This window comes from Chlamydotis macqueenii, chromosome 3 (assembly GCF_036417535.1).
Source record: "Chlamydotis macqueenii isolate bChlMac1 chromosome 3, bChlMac1.mat, whole genome shotgun sequence".
Taxonomy (NCBI): domain Eukaryota; kingdom Metazoa; phylum Chordata; class Aves; order Otidiformes; family Otididae; genus Chlamydotis; species Chlamydotis macqueenii.
Window position 1 is genome coordinate 62,837,843 of NC_141558.1, and position 16,225 is coordinate 62,854,067.

General features: G+C 38.7%; 1 protein-coding gene across 1 annotated transcript in view; it reads right to left on the reverse strand.

Moving 5' to 3' along the window:
- The window catches only part of MAP3K5 (mitogen-activated protein kinase kinase kinase 5), a 106,344-nt gene that overhangs the window by 32,971 nt on the left and 57,148 nt on the right, over window positions 1-16,225 (reverse strand). The window contains exons 9-12 of the mRNA XM_086744904.1: window positions 12,326-12,485; window positions 10,056-10,209; window positions 6,572-6,679; window positions 1,788-1,837 (exon numbers count right to left, since the gene is read on the reverse strand). Coding sequence (XP_086601030.1) covers window positions 1,788-1,837; window positions 6,572-6,679; window positions 10,056-10,209; window positions 12,326-12,485 — 472 coding nt within the window. The remainder of the gene's footprint in view (window positions 1-1,787; window positions 1,838-6,571; window positions 6,680-10,055; window positions 10,210-12,325; window positions 12,486-16,225) is intronic.

Genomic DNA, 16,225 nt, shown 5'->3' on the forward strand with positions numbered 1-16,225 from the left:
CCACCTGTAGCTCCTCATGGAGGCAGCCAGAGAGTTTTCTAAGACTTTAAGAATTCACAGCAACTCTTGGCTCTTCTGAGTTGTTCTGGACATCCATCCAAATGAACAGGTTTGAAATTTAATTGACAAATTAAATGACAATTGACAGTTTAAATAACAAATGTAGGAGAGTATACCAGAAATAGTACTAACCACAGAATGGTTTAGTAAGGGCGGGGGGAGGGGGAGACAACAAATAAATACTTTTTTTTTCTTTTTTTTTTTTTTAGAAGCACACAAAAACATACTGTAACCAAAAGCCAAACCAGACTGAAATAAGCATATCATTGCAATTTTTGCCTAAAATAAGCTGAATCCCACAGGACTGAATTTCTGTGCCTACTGATAGTTTGGTTTAAGTTACTTTTTGGAAGGAAAAAGAATCATCCATCTGTGCAAAAAAGTACTGCAGACATAGCAGCAGCTTTGTGTGTATGGAACAGTTATTATTAGAACAGAGCAAAGACTATTTTAAAAGAATGTAAGATTTCTGGACACTTTTTGTTTTTTAAATTACAGTAAAAGCAAACACCAAAGTGCAAAGTTGCAGAATGACAAAGTATAGATAAATCCTAGTAAAAAAAAAAAAAAACAAACCACGAGACAAAGACAAAGAATTGATCCAAAGAGGTCACAGTAGTGGCAGAACACTACTTTCTTAGAATCAGAAGACAGAAATTGTAAGGCTGGACCTTGTCAAACAGGGCGCACACTACGTCCCACCTGGGCAGAGCAGACCCAGTAGCTCAGATTCAGCTGTTCTCTACTGACGATATGGCACACAATCCAGACTAACCCCCTCTCCAGTAAAGAACTCTCCCTAGAAGACGTCTCCCAAGTAGACAGAAAACATTTTGCTGAAACCAAGCAAACAGATGGCAAAGTCTCCTCCTTTGTCCTTATCTAACAAGCCCTATCCCAAAGAGTGAAGCATGCTGAAGAAAAGAAAAGTGGCCCTGAACGTGTAACATCGTTCTCTTCTAATCCAGTCGAGCCAGTCTTGCACACGTTCTGTGATCCTATGACTTATTAATCTATGTTAACCTATTCTACCACAAACCGAGGTGTGGGGTTGATTTTTTTTTTCTTTCCTTCTTCTTCTATTGACTCCCTTTTCTGTTCTCTCAAACAATCTCCAAGTTTTAACTTTGTGGTCTTATCCGTTACCCTGCTTTGACAGACTCCTCTCCTTATGGGCCTTCTCTGAAACAGTTTTGCTACTGAACCCATGAACAGATACAGAAAAAAGAAAAACCAAAACACTCAAATGTACACACCTACACCAAAACCCAATAACAGGTAAGCAATTAGGATACTGCAAGACACCCAGATCTTGTCAGTTCCTCATATCCTCCTGCTCTGGATCCACATGTTATTTCTTGACTTATATATTCTATTCACCAAGCAGCTCCTGGCTGTGACAGAACTCAGGTAAAATGACATGAAACATTGGCAGTTATTTTAATTCAATCTTGGTTAGTATAAAGTAAATGGCTTCCAACTTTTTGAAAATATTGGTTCTTTAATTTAACAGGCTATGTTTGCTAATTTTTACATAACGAGTTCTGCAAGTGGTCATTTCTGAATCTGGAATAAGACTCCTGGGGCTTCATTTAGAGCAGGGCACCTGTGAAAGTACCTGCAGTACTCTGCTCCAATTCTGTGTCTGTTACTCCACCACAGTCCACAACAGCAGCTTAATACAATTACTCTTTTAGTTTCAAAACATGAAAAGGGAAGTGACTTACCTCACTCCTCTGATAGAAGCAGCACTGAAGTTCCACTCATGGATACCTTTCTGTAACATGTAGAAGAAAATAAATAAATAAAACATTCATTTTTAATAATGAAGCACCAATAGGTATATCTTCTAGTCCAGACCTCAAGAGATAGAAAGAGAAACACTTGAATTACAACAGTTCTTATTATAACTTTTAACGGTTATTCTTCAGGCCATTTTTTTTTTTCCCCAACCCAAAACCAAAGAGACAGAAGTTCTAGACAGTAGTTTTGGGTTGCTTGTTTCTTCACTGTTTACTCCACAAATGCAATATACTATTTCAGAAACTGCAAAGCGACAGATCAGAAGGGCTGTCAGCACAGCCTGGCCTGGCTGCTGAACCTGGGGTCACGCATGAACCTCTGGAAAGTAGGGGAAAAAAAAATTCCACCTCTGAGAATAACAAGAACCTGCTCTGTATGCTCAGTGCCCTGGCCTGTGGGAAGGGCAGGCCGAGAGCGCTACAAGCAGGAAGCCCGACACTGCAGAGCGAAGTGGGAAATTCTTGAAAAGCAGAAGGAATTGCTCTGGAAAGGAGCAAATCTGAAGGCCAAGCGTCCAAAGAAACAGAAAGGAGACTATTTCCCTAGGAATCCAAAAGAGAGCAGTAAAAATGTACTAAAACCACTAAAGAGCTGCTGGAGTCATAAACAAGGCTGGAAGAAAGAAGCCAGCCTATGAAAACACAAAAGGGCCAGGCCTCACTTACTTTCAGATCTTTAAAATTTACATCTGCCACATTCAGCAGAACTGAGTTCTCTCTGTGGACAGTCATATTGCTCTATGTTTATATTCTACTAAAACTTTACTCTAGGAAACAGAAGCCTTTTGTATCTTCTCATGAAAACATTCTCCTTTCAGGAAAAGGTGGAACTACACCACCTCAGAGTCCTGGCAACCTTGGGACCCCATCACAATGAGCAATGTATTTGAAGAAACTCTGCTTTCTAGATCATTTGGCATTTCAGTGACTGGAGCAATTAAAAGGCACAGAGACATTTCTTGCTGAGAGGTAATTTACAGTATAAAGGCACAGTGTCAAACACAACCATAAATCAAATGCATTCCAAAAGAAGACAGAAAATGTGTAGCTTATAAAACATTTCATAAATAGTGAAATACACAGAAGCCAGAACAGATACACTGTCAAAATACTTGCACAATGTGCAGCAAATGATGGAGGAAATTATTCTCCCAGCTGTAATGGCTTTCTTTAAGGCTTCCTACACCAATTTGTTCCTCCTTTGTAATGCTTTCCTTCCTGCTCAAATCACATTAAAGGTTGTGATGCTAATATAAAATGCCTAATATAACATAAAAAAATACAAGCAAACATCTTTCTTGAAGCACAAGCATCGCACTATTATAATTGTAAAGTACAAAGCGGTAACTCCAGTATCTTTTCAGTGTTAAACGGGGGGAAAGGTTTCTCCAGTGGGGTATATGGACAGGAGAACAGCCTGATATTAAGAAAAGGTGGGATTGCATCTTGAAGTGGAGGTAGCAATGGATGCTAGTATGAAGTGTTTGTGAAACTAGTATTCGAGTTGCCTGATTCTCTTGCACGAAGAAAGATCACCAACTCAATCCTTCTGCCAATAGGGAGGGTGTACCTGCACTGTCTTTTACTCCTCCCTCCATACATCACCTCTGCCACTTTCCAATTTTCCATTCTTGGAAACTCTCTTCAGATATCAGCTATTGGTACTTGTCCAATTCCCACTTTTGAGAATAATCTAAAATCTAACTAAGTTGAAATATACATCCTGACAGGCAGCAATGCTCAAGAAACATAACAAGAAGCACAAGTATTGTGAGTTTTACCTATTACCTACATGCAACTAATCTCTCAAAGATTTATACATCTTTCATTGACCACATGATGATCTCAGGCAATGAAATAATATAAAAGTTATGTCCCTCATGATCTTGCCAAGTTTTGAATACGTTGGAGTAAACAGATCAGGCGTGCTATCCAGATTCAGCATCTGTTCTTTGGTTAGGCAAAAAAAACACCAACCACCCAAAACAAAACTCAAAATGGACTCAGAAGCCAAGGCAAAACAGAGACAGGCTGTTCTATTTCAAACTTGCAAACAGCACTGCTGCATTCCTCTAACCCCATGCGGAAAGGGCTGCTAAAATTAGGGAACTGCAAGGCAAAGGTAATGTGCATTCTACAAAGCGTAACGCTATCTCATTTTCATAGGCATCTGTTTATGTTAAACTTGGTATTATTAAAGGCATAAATTGCTAAGATACGCTGCTAAAAAAGCCACGGAAAAGGAAGAGGCCACATTACTTATCCTGGTATGGACTGTCATTTGCCTATTTATTACAAAACTGCTGGCTGCAGGCTCCACTGAGTTCCAGTTTCAATGTGAAACAGAAACTCAGTTTCTTTGTGCATGAAAGGAAGTTCATACACTTCGTAACTCCCAATTCTTATGCTTAGAGCATTGATGGAATTTTGGAAAGCAAGTAAAATCATTAATTTATGCACCAAAATGAACTGAAATCTGAAGCATGAGCTGGTAGAGCTCTGACAGACCTACAGCAGATAGATTGAAATTGGATCCCAGCTATCTAACCTGTCCTTGCACTAGGGACAGGGGGTCTTTGCTTGTTAATTAGCCCCTAAAATGCCTGTTTTCAGCCTAGTAAGGATCAAAGTAAGAGTTTTCCTCTCTGCAGCGGGCTGAGAGATCATACATCTATATCTTTCACAAAATCTCTTATCAAAGACAAATGTTATACTGGTTATATTCAACTGAAAGGGAAGCTGGTCTCTCCAAACTTTTCTAGTCCCTTTTCTCCCTGTAAGGTTCTTGATGGATTCTAAGGATTTTGAGAAACTTGCAACAACAGACTGTAATTGTACAGCTGAAAGGGGAACTACCAAATTGCCCATGGCACTCTTTTGATGGGTATTACGGCTCACAGGGCAAGGATACCTGCACTGAGTATCAGTCAGATCCTGGGCTACTGAATAAACTCACCACAGTAAGGATTTTGTCCAGAGCAAAAATACTAGGGAAACGCACTTAAAACTGAACTTGTCTAATGCTACTAATTAACACTATAGCAGCAAAACAAAACAAACAAAAAAACCCTCACAAACAAAAAACCACAGTAATCTGCAAAAAATACACGCCCTCAAATCAGGAAGGGGAGGTGGGGGGAGAAGGTAGAACAGACTACCTTATAAAGAGATTTTTAAAATGGAATAATAGAATTACAATAACAGAAAACACTACAAAGCAAAAGTTACAAAATCTGCGAAGCCCAAATACCTATCTACTGAACACCAAACAGGTACAGACTAATACATCCAAATCCTTCTCCTAGTCACAGGATGATGGAGCAGTAAAGTGACACAGTTATGAAAAAGGCCATTGCTGAAAGTATCAAGCAAAAAAACTCACGTACAAGTAGTTTCTAAATAGACTAAATTCTAAATACAGAAATACTTTCAGAACAGGTATTTTACAATAGCAAGGTTTACTCTGTAGTACTGACAAAACCTTATTTACTGCGTGGTACATTTTGGTTTTGTCCAAGAATTTCATGAATTTATTTTTTATATTCTTCTCAGAGGCTGAACCTACTTGGAAAAACATCAGTCAGAATAAACCAAAAATAAACAGAAATTCATTGGTCTAGGCAAACATTTCAGTTTGTGCTCTAAAAATGCTATTTCAGCCACTGTCCATTTACATTTTTTCATGAACGCATAACAAAAATTCTAAGTAGTAAGGCCTCATACATTCGGCATGCAAAAAATGTTTCTTCTTTAACAGACTACAAGTACAAAAACTGAAGGATAGATTACCTGAAAAACAGGTCTTCACTGTCCTATCCTGCAGGCAAACAAAATGCTGCCACGGAGGAACGAACAGTGCTAGTTCTTGCAAATCGCACCATCTCCAGAGTTGTGCCTCCAGCTGACTCAGCCTCCATTCACTCTTCATATACTCCCCCAATGTTTCTGTGCTCCCATCCTTCTCTGAGCTTCTATGACGCTCTCCCTGTCTTCACTCTTACCAACATTTTGCTTCCTAAGCATCCCAGAATGCAACAACCATTCTAGGTTGGCCTCCCCCCTTGCATCTCCAGTTTTTCTAAGCTGCTTTCCAAATATGTCTGGCTATCTCACACCTTGACATACGGACTTCCCAGCTTTTTCAATTTCTCGACCTTCTGAGCATCTATCTATCCTTCTGCCAAGTACTTCTTTGGCTTTTGATCAATTCTGCTTTTATTTTAAAATAGTAGTCTCTATTACTTTCACATTGAAGGAGTATTTACCACAGCTGACAAGCAATACTGCAAGTACAGGAAGGAGACAGTTCTGTCTGTATAAGTAAATTAAAAATGCTACATCATCCGTATGACAATATATTGTAAATTACTTATGAAATCTTAAGTAACAGGCTTGTTGTATATTATACACTGGTTTTAAAACAACACAAAAGAAGCTGCAAGTTATTTTTAAAAATGGGGACAAAAGATCCATTGCACAACAGGACAAACTTCAAGAAAAAAAAATAAGAATGCCAAATTAAAAGAAAAAAAAAAAAAAAGCACAGAACATATGTCCATAGCATCATCCGGTGCATTAATAAAACTCTTTTCTCTTTTGCAGAATCTATCATCATGAGATGCAACTTTTTACACGTCATATGCCTTACGTACCATGCATACTTTCCAGCTGTGAAAAAAGTTATAACTACAGAAAACAACATAGTATACCTTGTCATCAGGCAGCACATGCCAGATAGATACAGTCTTCTCCTCAGCTTCACTGTTGATGGAAAGATAGGAGGGCTGATAGATTTTTGTTGGTTCTAATATTAAAACCTTGTAGAAAAAAGAATTTTTAAGAGTTAGTGCAAACTAGTAGAACTTAAAAAAAGTATTTAAATCTATTAAAACTATTTCTGTAGTCATACCATAGGAGGAAAAACAGGGAAAACAGAACAAAAGGTAAAATTTTAGGTACTGGGCTGGTTTAGTATGGCTCACAGTAACTTAAGATTTAAAAAGTAAATTTTAATTTAGTTTTTTAGGTAAGGCTATTATGTGCAATTGATAGCACATAATATAATTTTCTAAATGATTTCTCTGACAACTAACAGATTTCAAAATCTTTCTGTCACAACTCTTGCAATCATTCAAGAGTGTTCATCTCCAATGTGGACAGTATTCATAGTATACCTTTATGATCTTTTGGTAGAAGTGCATTTGGGCAAATGAGAACAACACATCAACCCAGAGCTAGACTGAAATGCTCTTGATTTAGACCACTATGAACTGTGGTCACCAGACCAAATTATTTTCTCAAAAGCAACACCACCACTGCAAGAGGCTGTCAGCTAAAGATTATAGAAAACTTCCTGGAACAAGTGGAACAAAACCAAGAACCAGAGATGAGATGCAATGTAGTAAGATTTAGTCTAACATAACCACTTAGTAAATGAAGTCAGCCACTCTGACACTTACAATGTTCTGTCAGAATTCCAGACCTTTAAAGCTTCCAACATGCTTTAAAGGAAAAAAAAAAAATCAACAAAGTTTGGCTATTTGAACAAGTGTGGTTTCTCATTAGAGCTACTTATTTATTTTAGATTTGCAGGGGTTAAAATCTGATGTCTAAATCACCAAATCTATATTGCCTGTACTGAAGGTATTCTCAGTCTTCAGAATGTAAAGTATTGTTATTAATTCAAGAAAAATATACTCTTTTCCACTGCAGCATGCATAGGAAGATTTCTAGCCCTCAGTGTTTAGCTGAAAGACATTTATAAAATAGGACCAAATTGAAGACTGTTAACAAACTGATGATCTCCTTCCTTTGTTCTGCCCTTCTCTCTCCCATAAAAGCTCCAGTCAAACATCATCTTCAAAATATTCAATATAAAAAATTTTCAAATGAGAAATTCTGTGAGTTTAAAGAAATGGTTTAAGAAAAAAAATGATTGACTGGGGCAACTTAGTCTAAATCTATTAAAAAACCCCACATAAACACTTAAGCAAAAAGTTTTGTAAAGAGCCGTGGCTTAGAGTCAGATCAAAGCCACGTCACCTCCTACAGAGTCAATGACCACACAGATACACTGGAAGAAGTGCAAGGCCAAATTTTGAAGAGTACCTAGTAAATGATAACCAGTGGGATTTCAAATGCGTCACTTCTAAAATCTGGTTTAGACCATTTCACAAACCAGGGTCTTTATCCTATAGCAAATTACTCACAAGCTGTGTCATTTCTTCCTCTAAAGATCAAAAAGAGGATGATGACACTGATGCTATTAGTTAAGAGAGTTACTGAGAGCTAAGCTAGTACCCATGGATGATGAAGTCCTTAAGTTCAAGCTCTGAGAACAATTCACAATACAGAAATCTGCAAAAAAAACTTATTTTAGAATAAATTACTTGCAAGAATCTGGGAGAAGGGAGGTAAAAGAAAGTTCATTTTGTTGACTTGTTGAACGGTGTGATTTACCTTCTGAATTGGTACAAACAGAATTTCTGTATTACGAGAGATCATGTATATCAGTCTGCAACACCAGAACAGTTTCCCGTACAACACAATCAAATAATGTGGTCACTGGGTTTATCTTCTGGCTCATGCTATCGCAATCATCAGTTTCTGTTTGTCTCTTAATAAAAATCCAAACCATTTGACTTGGACAGTTTCATAAGTCAGAGCCTATTTCAAATATTTAATTGCATCATTTCATCATCAAGAATCTAAAAAGAGCACAGAATCATAGAATGGTTTGGGTTGGAAGGGACTTTCAAAGGTCATCTAGTCCAACCCCCCTGCAAGAAGCAGGGACATCTCCAACTAGATCAGGTTGCTCAGAGCCGCCTCCAATCTGGCCTTGAATGTTTCCAGGGATGGGGCTTCCACCACCTCTCTGGGCAACCTGTGCCACAGTGTTCTACAACTCGCATTGTAAAAAGATTTTTCCTGATGTCTAATCTGAATCTACTTCCTTCTGTTTTAAAATCATTACCCCTTGTCCTATCACAACAGGCCCTGCTAAAGAGTTTCTCCCCATCTTTCCTGTAGGCCCCCTCGAGGTACTGGAAGGCCACTCTAAGGTCTCCCCGGAGCCTTCCCTTCTCCAGGCTGAACAGCCCCAATTCTTTCAGCCTGTGCTCACAGCAGAAGTGCTCCAGCCCTCTGATCATCTTCCCCTTGTCTTTTACAAAAACCAGAGGACTCAAAATATTTTTTGTTTCCCTGCAAACCTTTATGCCCATTCTCCTTGGAGAAGGAGAACCAGACTCCCTAGAGAGTCTCACATTGCTTTCACTTTACTGCCTTGAGCTGTTTCTGTTCAACACTAGAGTCTTCCTTATGGTTTATTATCCTACCTACACACAGAAGCCAAAAGAACAGTATAAAACAACCAGTATGCACTTTAAGTATCTGGAAGGCAATAGCAACTGCTATTTAAAATGAAAAGCAATATTTGCTAATGGTTAGCTAAAAGGAGTACCCAAGACATTATTTCCTGTACATATATAGTTAATTTATACAGGGGAAAAAATATCTTTTTACAGTATACTTTCAGGACATTATACAACACCAGGATGTCTAATAAAAATTTTCAGCAAAATGTTTGTGGAAAAAATTAGAAAAATATATATACATTTATAGTGCAATGTTGTTGGAATACATTGTCTAGTAGCTGGAACAATAGATTTCTGACTGCTTGGGTTGATTTTTAACCTCTAACAGAGCACAGACTTATCTGGCAGTAGTGTCTGCAAAGCCCACTGAGCTAGCAAGAGACTGAAATTAAGTATATTTTCTTCAAAACATAACACATTTAATATAGTATCACGTGGAATACACTGCAAAGGTTTGCTTTAGATGCATACCCATCAGTATCAACACTAAACAGCAAAGTTCTATCTTTACTTTTTTCCTCATTACTTTCATATGAAACACACTGTGCCATCTCATTGTAGCCATGTGTAATCAATTAAAACCGATCTAATGTGCAGGCCCAATGCATTTCTTCTGGACAAGCAGTTTAGTGTCTGGTAAACAAGCAGTGTTTTTGTGCTCATTTCCTCCATGTCACAATGTCACCATTTATTAAAAAAAAAAAACAAAAAAAAAACCAAAAAAAAAACCCCCAAAAAACACAAAACCACACACACACAAAAAAAAACCACAACAAAAAAAAAACCCAACCACAACAACAAAACAACCACTTACTGGAAATCGAACTACAGACACATCTGTCTTTGTGGCTTCAACAAGGAAGTCCATCCAGAAGTCCACAAGTTCCTGTTTGGCCGTATGTTGTTCCGGAGTAATTTTCTTAAAATGCTGATATATCAAAATAGTCTCCACGATAGACTTCAGGTACCTGTGATCATCCAAGCATACAGAGATAGTAAATTTAACACAGTTTGTAAATAATAATGTCTCTACGTTTAACCACAACTGAAGAATTCATCATTATAACATCAATGCAGCCGGTAAGATTTTGGTTCTCTAGGATTGCTTTTAACAGTAGCAATTCCCCATTTAGAACTGGAAACATAGCTGCTACATTAGTAACCTCAAATAGAAATGGAGTTCTGGGACACTCCTTCCTGGATATATTCCTGATGCCATATACCATATCCTATCCTAAATCACAAAAGCTTCATGAAACAGCTAAGTCCTCCACCTACGGACCAAAATGAGCCCATATCAAACTTTTTTCAGTAGTGACCAACCTCAAATAAAAACTCAGGTGAAAAGTCCACTAGTTTAACTTTCTACACTGTTCTGTCTTCTGTATTTTATCGGCATTGGCAGTTGTTTAATGCAGATTTCTAAAACATGATGCTTCTGGAATTGATTATCCCATAAAGACGACAACAGCTGTGCTAAGCGGCCTTTTGATATTGCTAGGAAAGGACAAGAGCAGGGCTGAATGCCTCCCCTAAATACAGCTCATCCCTCTCTCCACTGTTCTGCTTTCTGGGTCTGATTCATGGGGCTCCTCATAACACAGCTTTCTCTTGGCATTTTCGATAAAAAAATCATAAACATAATCTTATGCCATTTTTATTACAGTAATGAGATATATACGCTTAAAGAGGATCTATCACAGCTATCACCTTATTGCAGTTAGACTATTAATGGAAACTTTGTTTCCAGGCTTACGACAAGAAGGTATAATGTAAACTCAGAGGCCCTTTTGGAAACAGTTCCATAGCTGTGCATTTTCCAGTCATCGTTCTTAGGCCATGGGGATGTTTGGCTTAAGGTATCTACTCCACTTTGCACCAAGTGGGCTCTGCTGAACAACAGGCAACAAATTGAGAAGGAATTGCTCACAGGAGAAATCCTTCCTGAAGCACAAGTGAGTGTGTTGTATTTTCAGAGTTTAATCCACAAACTTAAACCCCAAAGGCACTGGTACATAAAATCCTGACAACCAGGCACTCCTAAACTCCAGAAAACTCCACTAGGAGACTTCTAGAGAGTGCTGTCCAGCTTCTCAGTAAAATATGCACGTAGTAAAAATGGAAAACCTTACAGATAAACACAATGTAAGCAGAATTTATGAAATACTTGGTCAGAAAATTAGACTTCTGAATTTTGACAGTTTCCTATGCTATGTCAATAAAGAAATTTAGTATTTCCATATTTTAGCACACATACACACATTCCCCTCTGACCAGCTTTTGGAGACACTTTCTAGCTTTTAGAAAAAGACAAAAAATATACAGGCTTTGACATATGCACTCTTTCAATTGGAAGAGTGACAACTTTTTTAATCAGAAAGGAGCCTTGGTTCTCCTTAGCTAACAGGATCCCAGCCCTTGCTGAGTAGGTGACTGGTCCTCACTTGCTGCCTATATCCAAAGCAGAACAGGTGCCAGGAGCTTGCTGTCAGAGCACACATCTCAGCCTTTGCACAGCAGATGCTGAGCCTACAGGGTTTTCTTAAACCCTAGATTTATAACTCTTCTGTTAATTGGACTTTAATCTGCATTCTTCTCAACCATAATCAGACGATACTTGCACCATACAGCTGGTTCCTAAGACAGCTGGTATGTGCAATAATCATCACAGTGTTCCAAGGTGTATCCATGCCTCTCTAGCCAAGCTGTCTGCATCTCCAACAACTTTCACGCAGTTACGACTAAACTCACTTCTCTTCAGGAATGTAATTGCTGAAGTATGGTGCCTACAAGCAACTCCTCCTTTCCCTTTTGCCCTCAGAAGAGCCTGGAGCCAATGGTGAATCTGCCCTTCTCAGACAACAAATGAAAGATCCTATATCAAATTTATTCCTGAGTAAGGGCAAAAAGGGAAGAGAGTCCCTTGTCTGGGTAAAAGTGCAGTGAAACAATACACAAACAGCAAAATCTGTTAAAAAAACAAAACCAGTTTCCTGTCAGCTAAATACAATGCCAAACGTGAAAGCTGAAGGAATTAAATGTTTTAATACGTAGCAATGTGCATGATCTCTTTTATGACCTTACCATGCCGGTGTCTTTAGCTTAAACAGCTTTTCTGAAGCCTGGATCACTCTGACATGGTCATTAGCCAACATACTGGCCCCCAAGAAAGATCCCACTTCCCAATAGCTCTGCAGTTTCTCCAAGCTCCCCTTTTTACCAAGCAGGCTGCTGATCTTTACTCCTGTAGTAAAAAGAATAATAGGTCACAGGAATGTATTAATGCAGTTTTATAATAACCATTTCCCTGATTTAAAATCTACTAATTGCTTAAATTTCTGTAGCCTCTACATTTCAATGACGTAAGATGGAAATCATACTTACCAGTTAGTGTTACATGCCTTCCAAAGACCCTAAGTCGTAGTAGAATTTTTTTTTTTTTACCCTCCCCCTCTTCCTACAAAGGCTCCTCAAGAAAGGAACTTTAAGACATCACTGTCAGGACAAGGCCACTGTCAGATTACCTATGTTCTTGCATGGACCTCATCTGTAAAGGTAAATTGGGGCCTTAGGCTACATAACATAGCTGTAAAAACTTAACAGATGCTGAATAAGGCACCTATTATGTTTTTTTCTGCTTTGTTTTTTTTTGATTTACAAGCCCCAAGCCCCAAACTTACCTTTATAGACAAGGTCCCATGCAGAAGGAACAGATGATCCACTGGGCTTCTTCCAGCAGTGATGTTCTTTTAATTGCCGCAAGTCCTACCCCAATGAAAGACATCTATTAATATTCATACGTCCCTCAGCAACTCAAGACTATGGAGAGCCTCAGGTTTTATTTTGACTTGCTAAGTTTTCTGAGAACTACAAGTTTCCCTGTGGCCTTCAGGAAGATTTCTAGTTCATGCAAGCTGCTACATATTTACAGCTAATGTGAGGCAGGCTACAACATCCTCCGCAAATTTGCAGCTTACAAGATGAGCCTCTTCACCACCATGGCCTTGCATTCACTTTTCCCACACTACTCAACTATGACCATTTCCCTCCCCTTGATATTAAGGCTGAGTATTCACAAGAAATTTCAATGCAACTGTTGATCATTATTTTTTCCTTAACCTTCCTTAAGTAGCTAGCAGACTAGCCTCATTCTGGAACCAGCAATGAATCTTATCAAAATGGATATCATTACATTAACTACATTTCAGTCTACAAAATTAATCTTGTTTTCTCACATTGCTTACATTTTTAAGTTATCAACATCAGACAATAAATGTATTTAAAATGTGAAAGTGTATCCAAATGGTCTGTATTTCTGTATTTCATGTCCATATTTCACACTTTGTGTTCTCTTGCTAACAAGAAGTTGTCATGCTGGAGTAACATACAGAATATACAAACACTTAAATAATAGAAAACATCATTTGTTTGCGTCTTGGGAAAATAAGTTTGTTTATTTATTCCTTAAGAGAAATAATGTAACAGATTGTACAAAACCTCTCAGATCTACCTGAGACATGATGGAATGTACATCACCTCCATCAACCCCACAACATACAGCAGTGACCATCTCTACGTGTATCAGCTCTGCAAGGCTTTAAGCCAGGGTGCTATATACACACGCATTGTCAAGAGACTGCTCGAAGATATTGTGTCTCATGATGCAATTGGTGCAGGACAGGAAGGGGGAATTTTTGTTAAATGTGTTTACTTCAGCTGGTTTCTGGGAACCAAAGCCTACATGCTATCCACACAACACAGTAAACAGAGGGAAAAAAAAAATAATAAAAAGAAAACAGTCTTCCCCAGAACTCCAGACTAATTCTACTCAGCAATATCCTCAAAGGCTGAAGGGCTCTTCTAGAATGTCTAAAACACTTAACACCCACATGACAGCAATGTACAAGAGCAGACAGACAGCTACTAACTCCCATAGGCTTTGAATGTGACCTTATCACAGGGGAAGAAAGGAACTGGTATCACCAGGGATACATGAATCATTTTAGACGGGTACACCTTGGTTGGGAGGAAGGGAAAAGGGAGCAATTCAGCTGTGCAGAGGGCCTTCGCTGAGTTCGGTGTGATGGCACTCACAGCTGCGGTGACCGCTGACAAGCTATCAGAAGCTATTTGTCACAGTAAGCAGCACCGGCCTCTGGTTTACAAGCATACGCACTCGGCAATGCTTCACTGCACCTGCAAGAGCCCAGCCATCACAACTCTCCAGTGCCCCAGACATGGCAACAGAGCCAAAGCAAGGTACGAACTGAGCGTGTGGTTTTAATGAACAGTGTAACTCACATGAGGATGGACTAGGACACTGGCATGGCAGGGAGCAGCGTTTGTTAGGAGGTTAAGACTGGTGATAGTGAGGATTTGGAGTCCCAGCCCATGGCATAAGGGAGAGCTGTAGGAAGACGGAGGAAGAAAGGATGGATGTGTAGCATTAAGGATATCCGAGGTCACCAAGTCTGGAAATCCTAAGTGAAGTTTCCTCTACCTTGTGCGACAGTAAGCATTACTCTTATGTAGCCTGGATGAACTGGAAGTTTTACCCAAGTATCTTGTGAAGTGACTCCTATTACGTTAGAGAAGACAACATCAGCCTCTCGTCATATTCTTCCAAGAGATTCAAGGTCCTCAGTGCTAAAACTCACTCTAATTTGCTAATCTTCCTCTGCAAAGCTCCTCTACAAACCTACTTATCCCTGAAAGGCAAGTTGGAGAAATGCAGTTGCAGTACAGAGACATTAGCAATAGGTTCAAAAGAGTATAACTAACTTATAGAGGTGGGAGTTTTTTGTTTCATGTTGGTTTGTTTTCCAGTGCGTTTGGATTTTTTTGTGTGTGTGTGTGCGCGGCTGGGAGTGGGGGACACCACACCTTTCTATGCAAATGTGCAATGAGAAGACCCTAATGAATTTCAGTCTGAGTTTGTGGTTTTCTCATATAATTTCTTTTCTCTAGTTTATTTTGATTTCACTGTCTTTAAAAGTGTTTTGAGAAAATCCAGGCAAAGTCAAGACATTCTCTTCTTCGATGACAAACTTGGCATTCACATGGAAAGAAAAAAAAAAAAAAAGCAGCAGCTGAATTCCAATATATTTTATCAAAAATATTTTGCCTTAAAAATAAATGAGACAAAATAGAGGGACCATTAACCCCAAGAAAGCCATTGTCTTTATAAAGCCAAGAATATACCCACAGCTTATGAAGAAAATAAGATACAGTAACTAGATACTACCAGTTAAATATTACTATGAAGGGTTTATAAATAAATTGCTTTCCTTGCTCAAATATTGACAGACCAATTCATATTACTGGGTCCTCTGTGTGTCACAGTTGCACAGCCTGCAGAAATCATTACTGTCAATGCAAAGCACCGCATTTCTGTTTTGGTCTCAAAGCTCTGCAATTTTGTACAGTTAAAAAAAGCAGTACTATTCAGAAAATACAAGGAAGGTTTTCATTAATGCTTCACATGATCATCCAGTTGTGAACTATTATTCTGGCAAGTAGAGATAGACACTTTTAGAAGGTAAATTTTCTGATCTGATGCAGGTTGGTAAAAATTCTTTTGGATACTGGACTTGTTCTTAGTTTTACTGGAGGTATTACATTATTGCCAATGTAATCAGATATGCATCTTCTAATTACAGACTCATACACTCTCTGAAGTTTGCTGTTAGGGACCATATCCTTTCTTATAGCCTTTCACAATCTACCAATCATTTCCACATAACCTGGACTGAACTTCAACCAGCTTGCTCTCACCTCTCTTCTCATCTCTTACGAGAAAACAGACTTCCTCTAATTACCACGTGCTACAGATAATGCTGCAGGTGGATACCAAACTGGAAGCACTGCCAGGCAAACCTAACTACTGCTAACAAATGGTCTTGTACACACACATATAAACAAGTGGCATCCACAGAATGGCACACACGTAAGAGATGCTTTGGACAGGAAAAAAAAAAACAAACC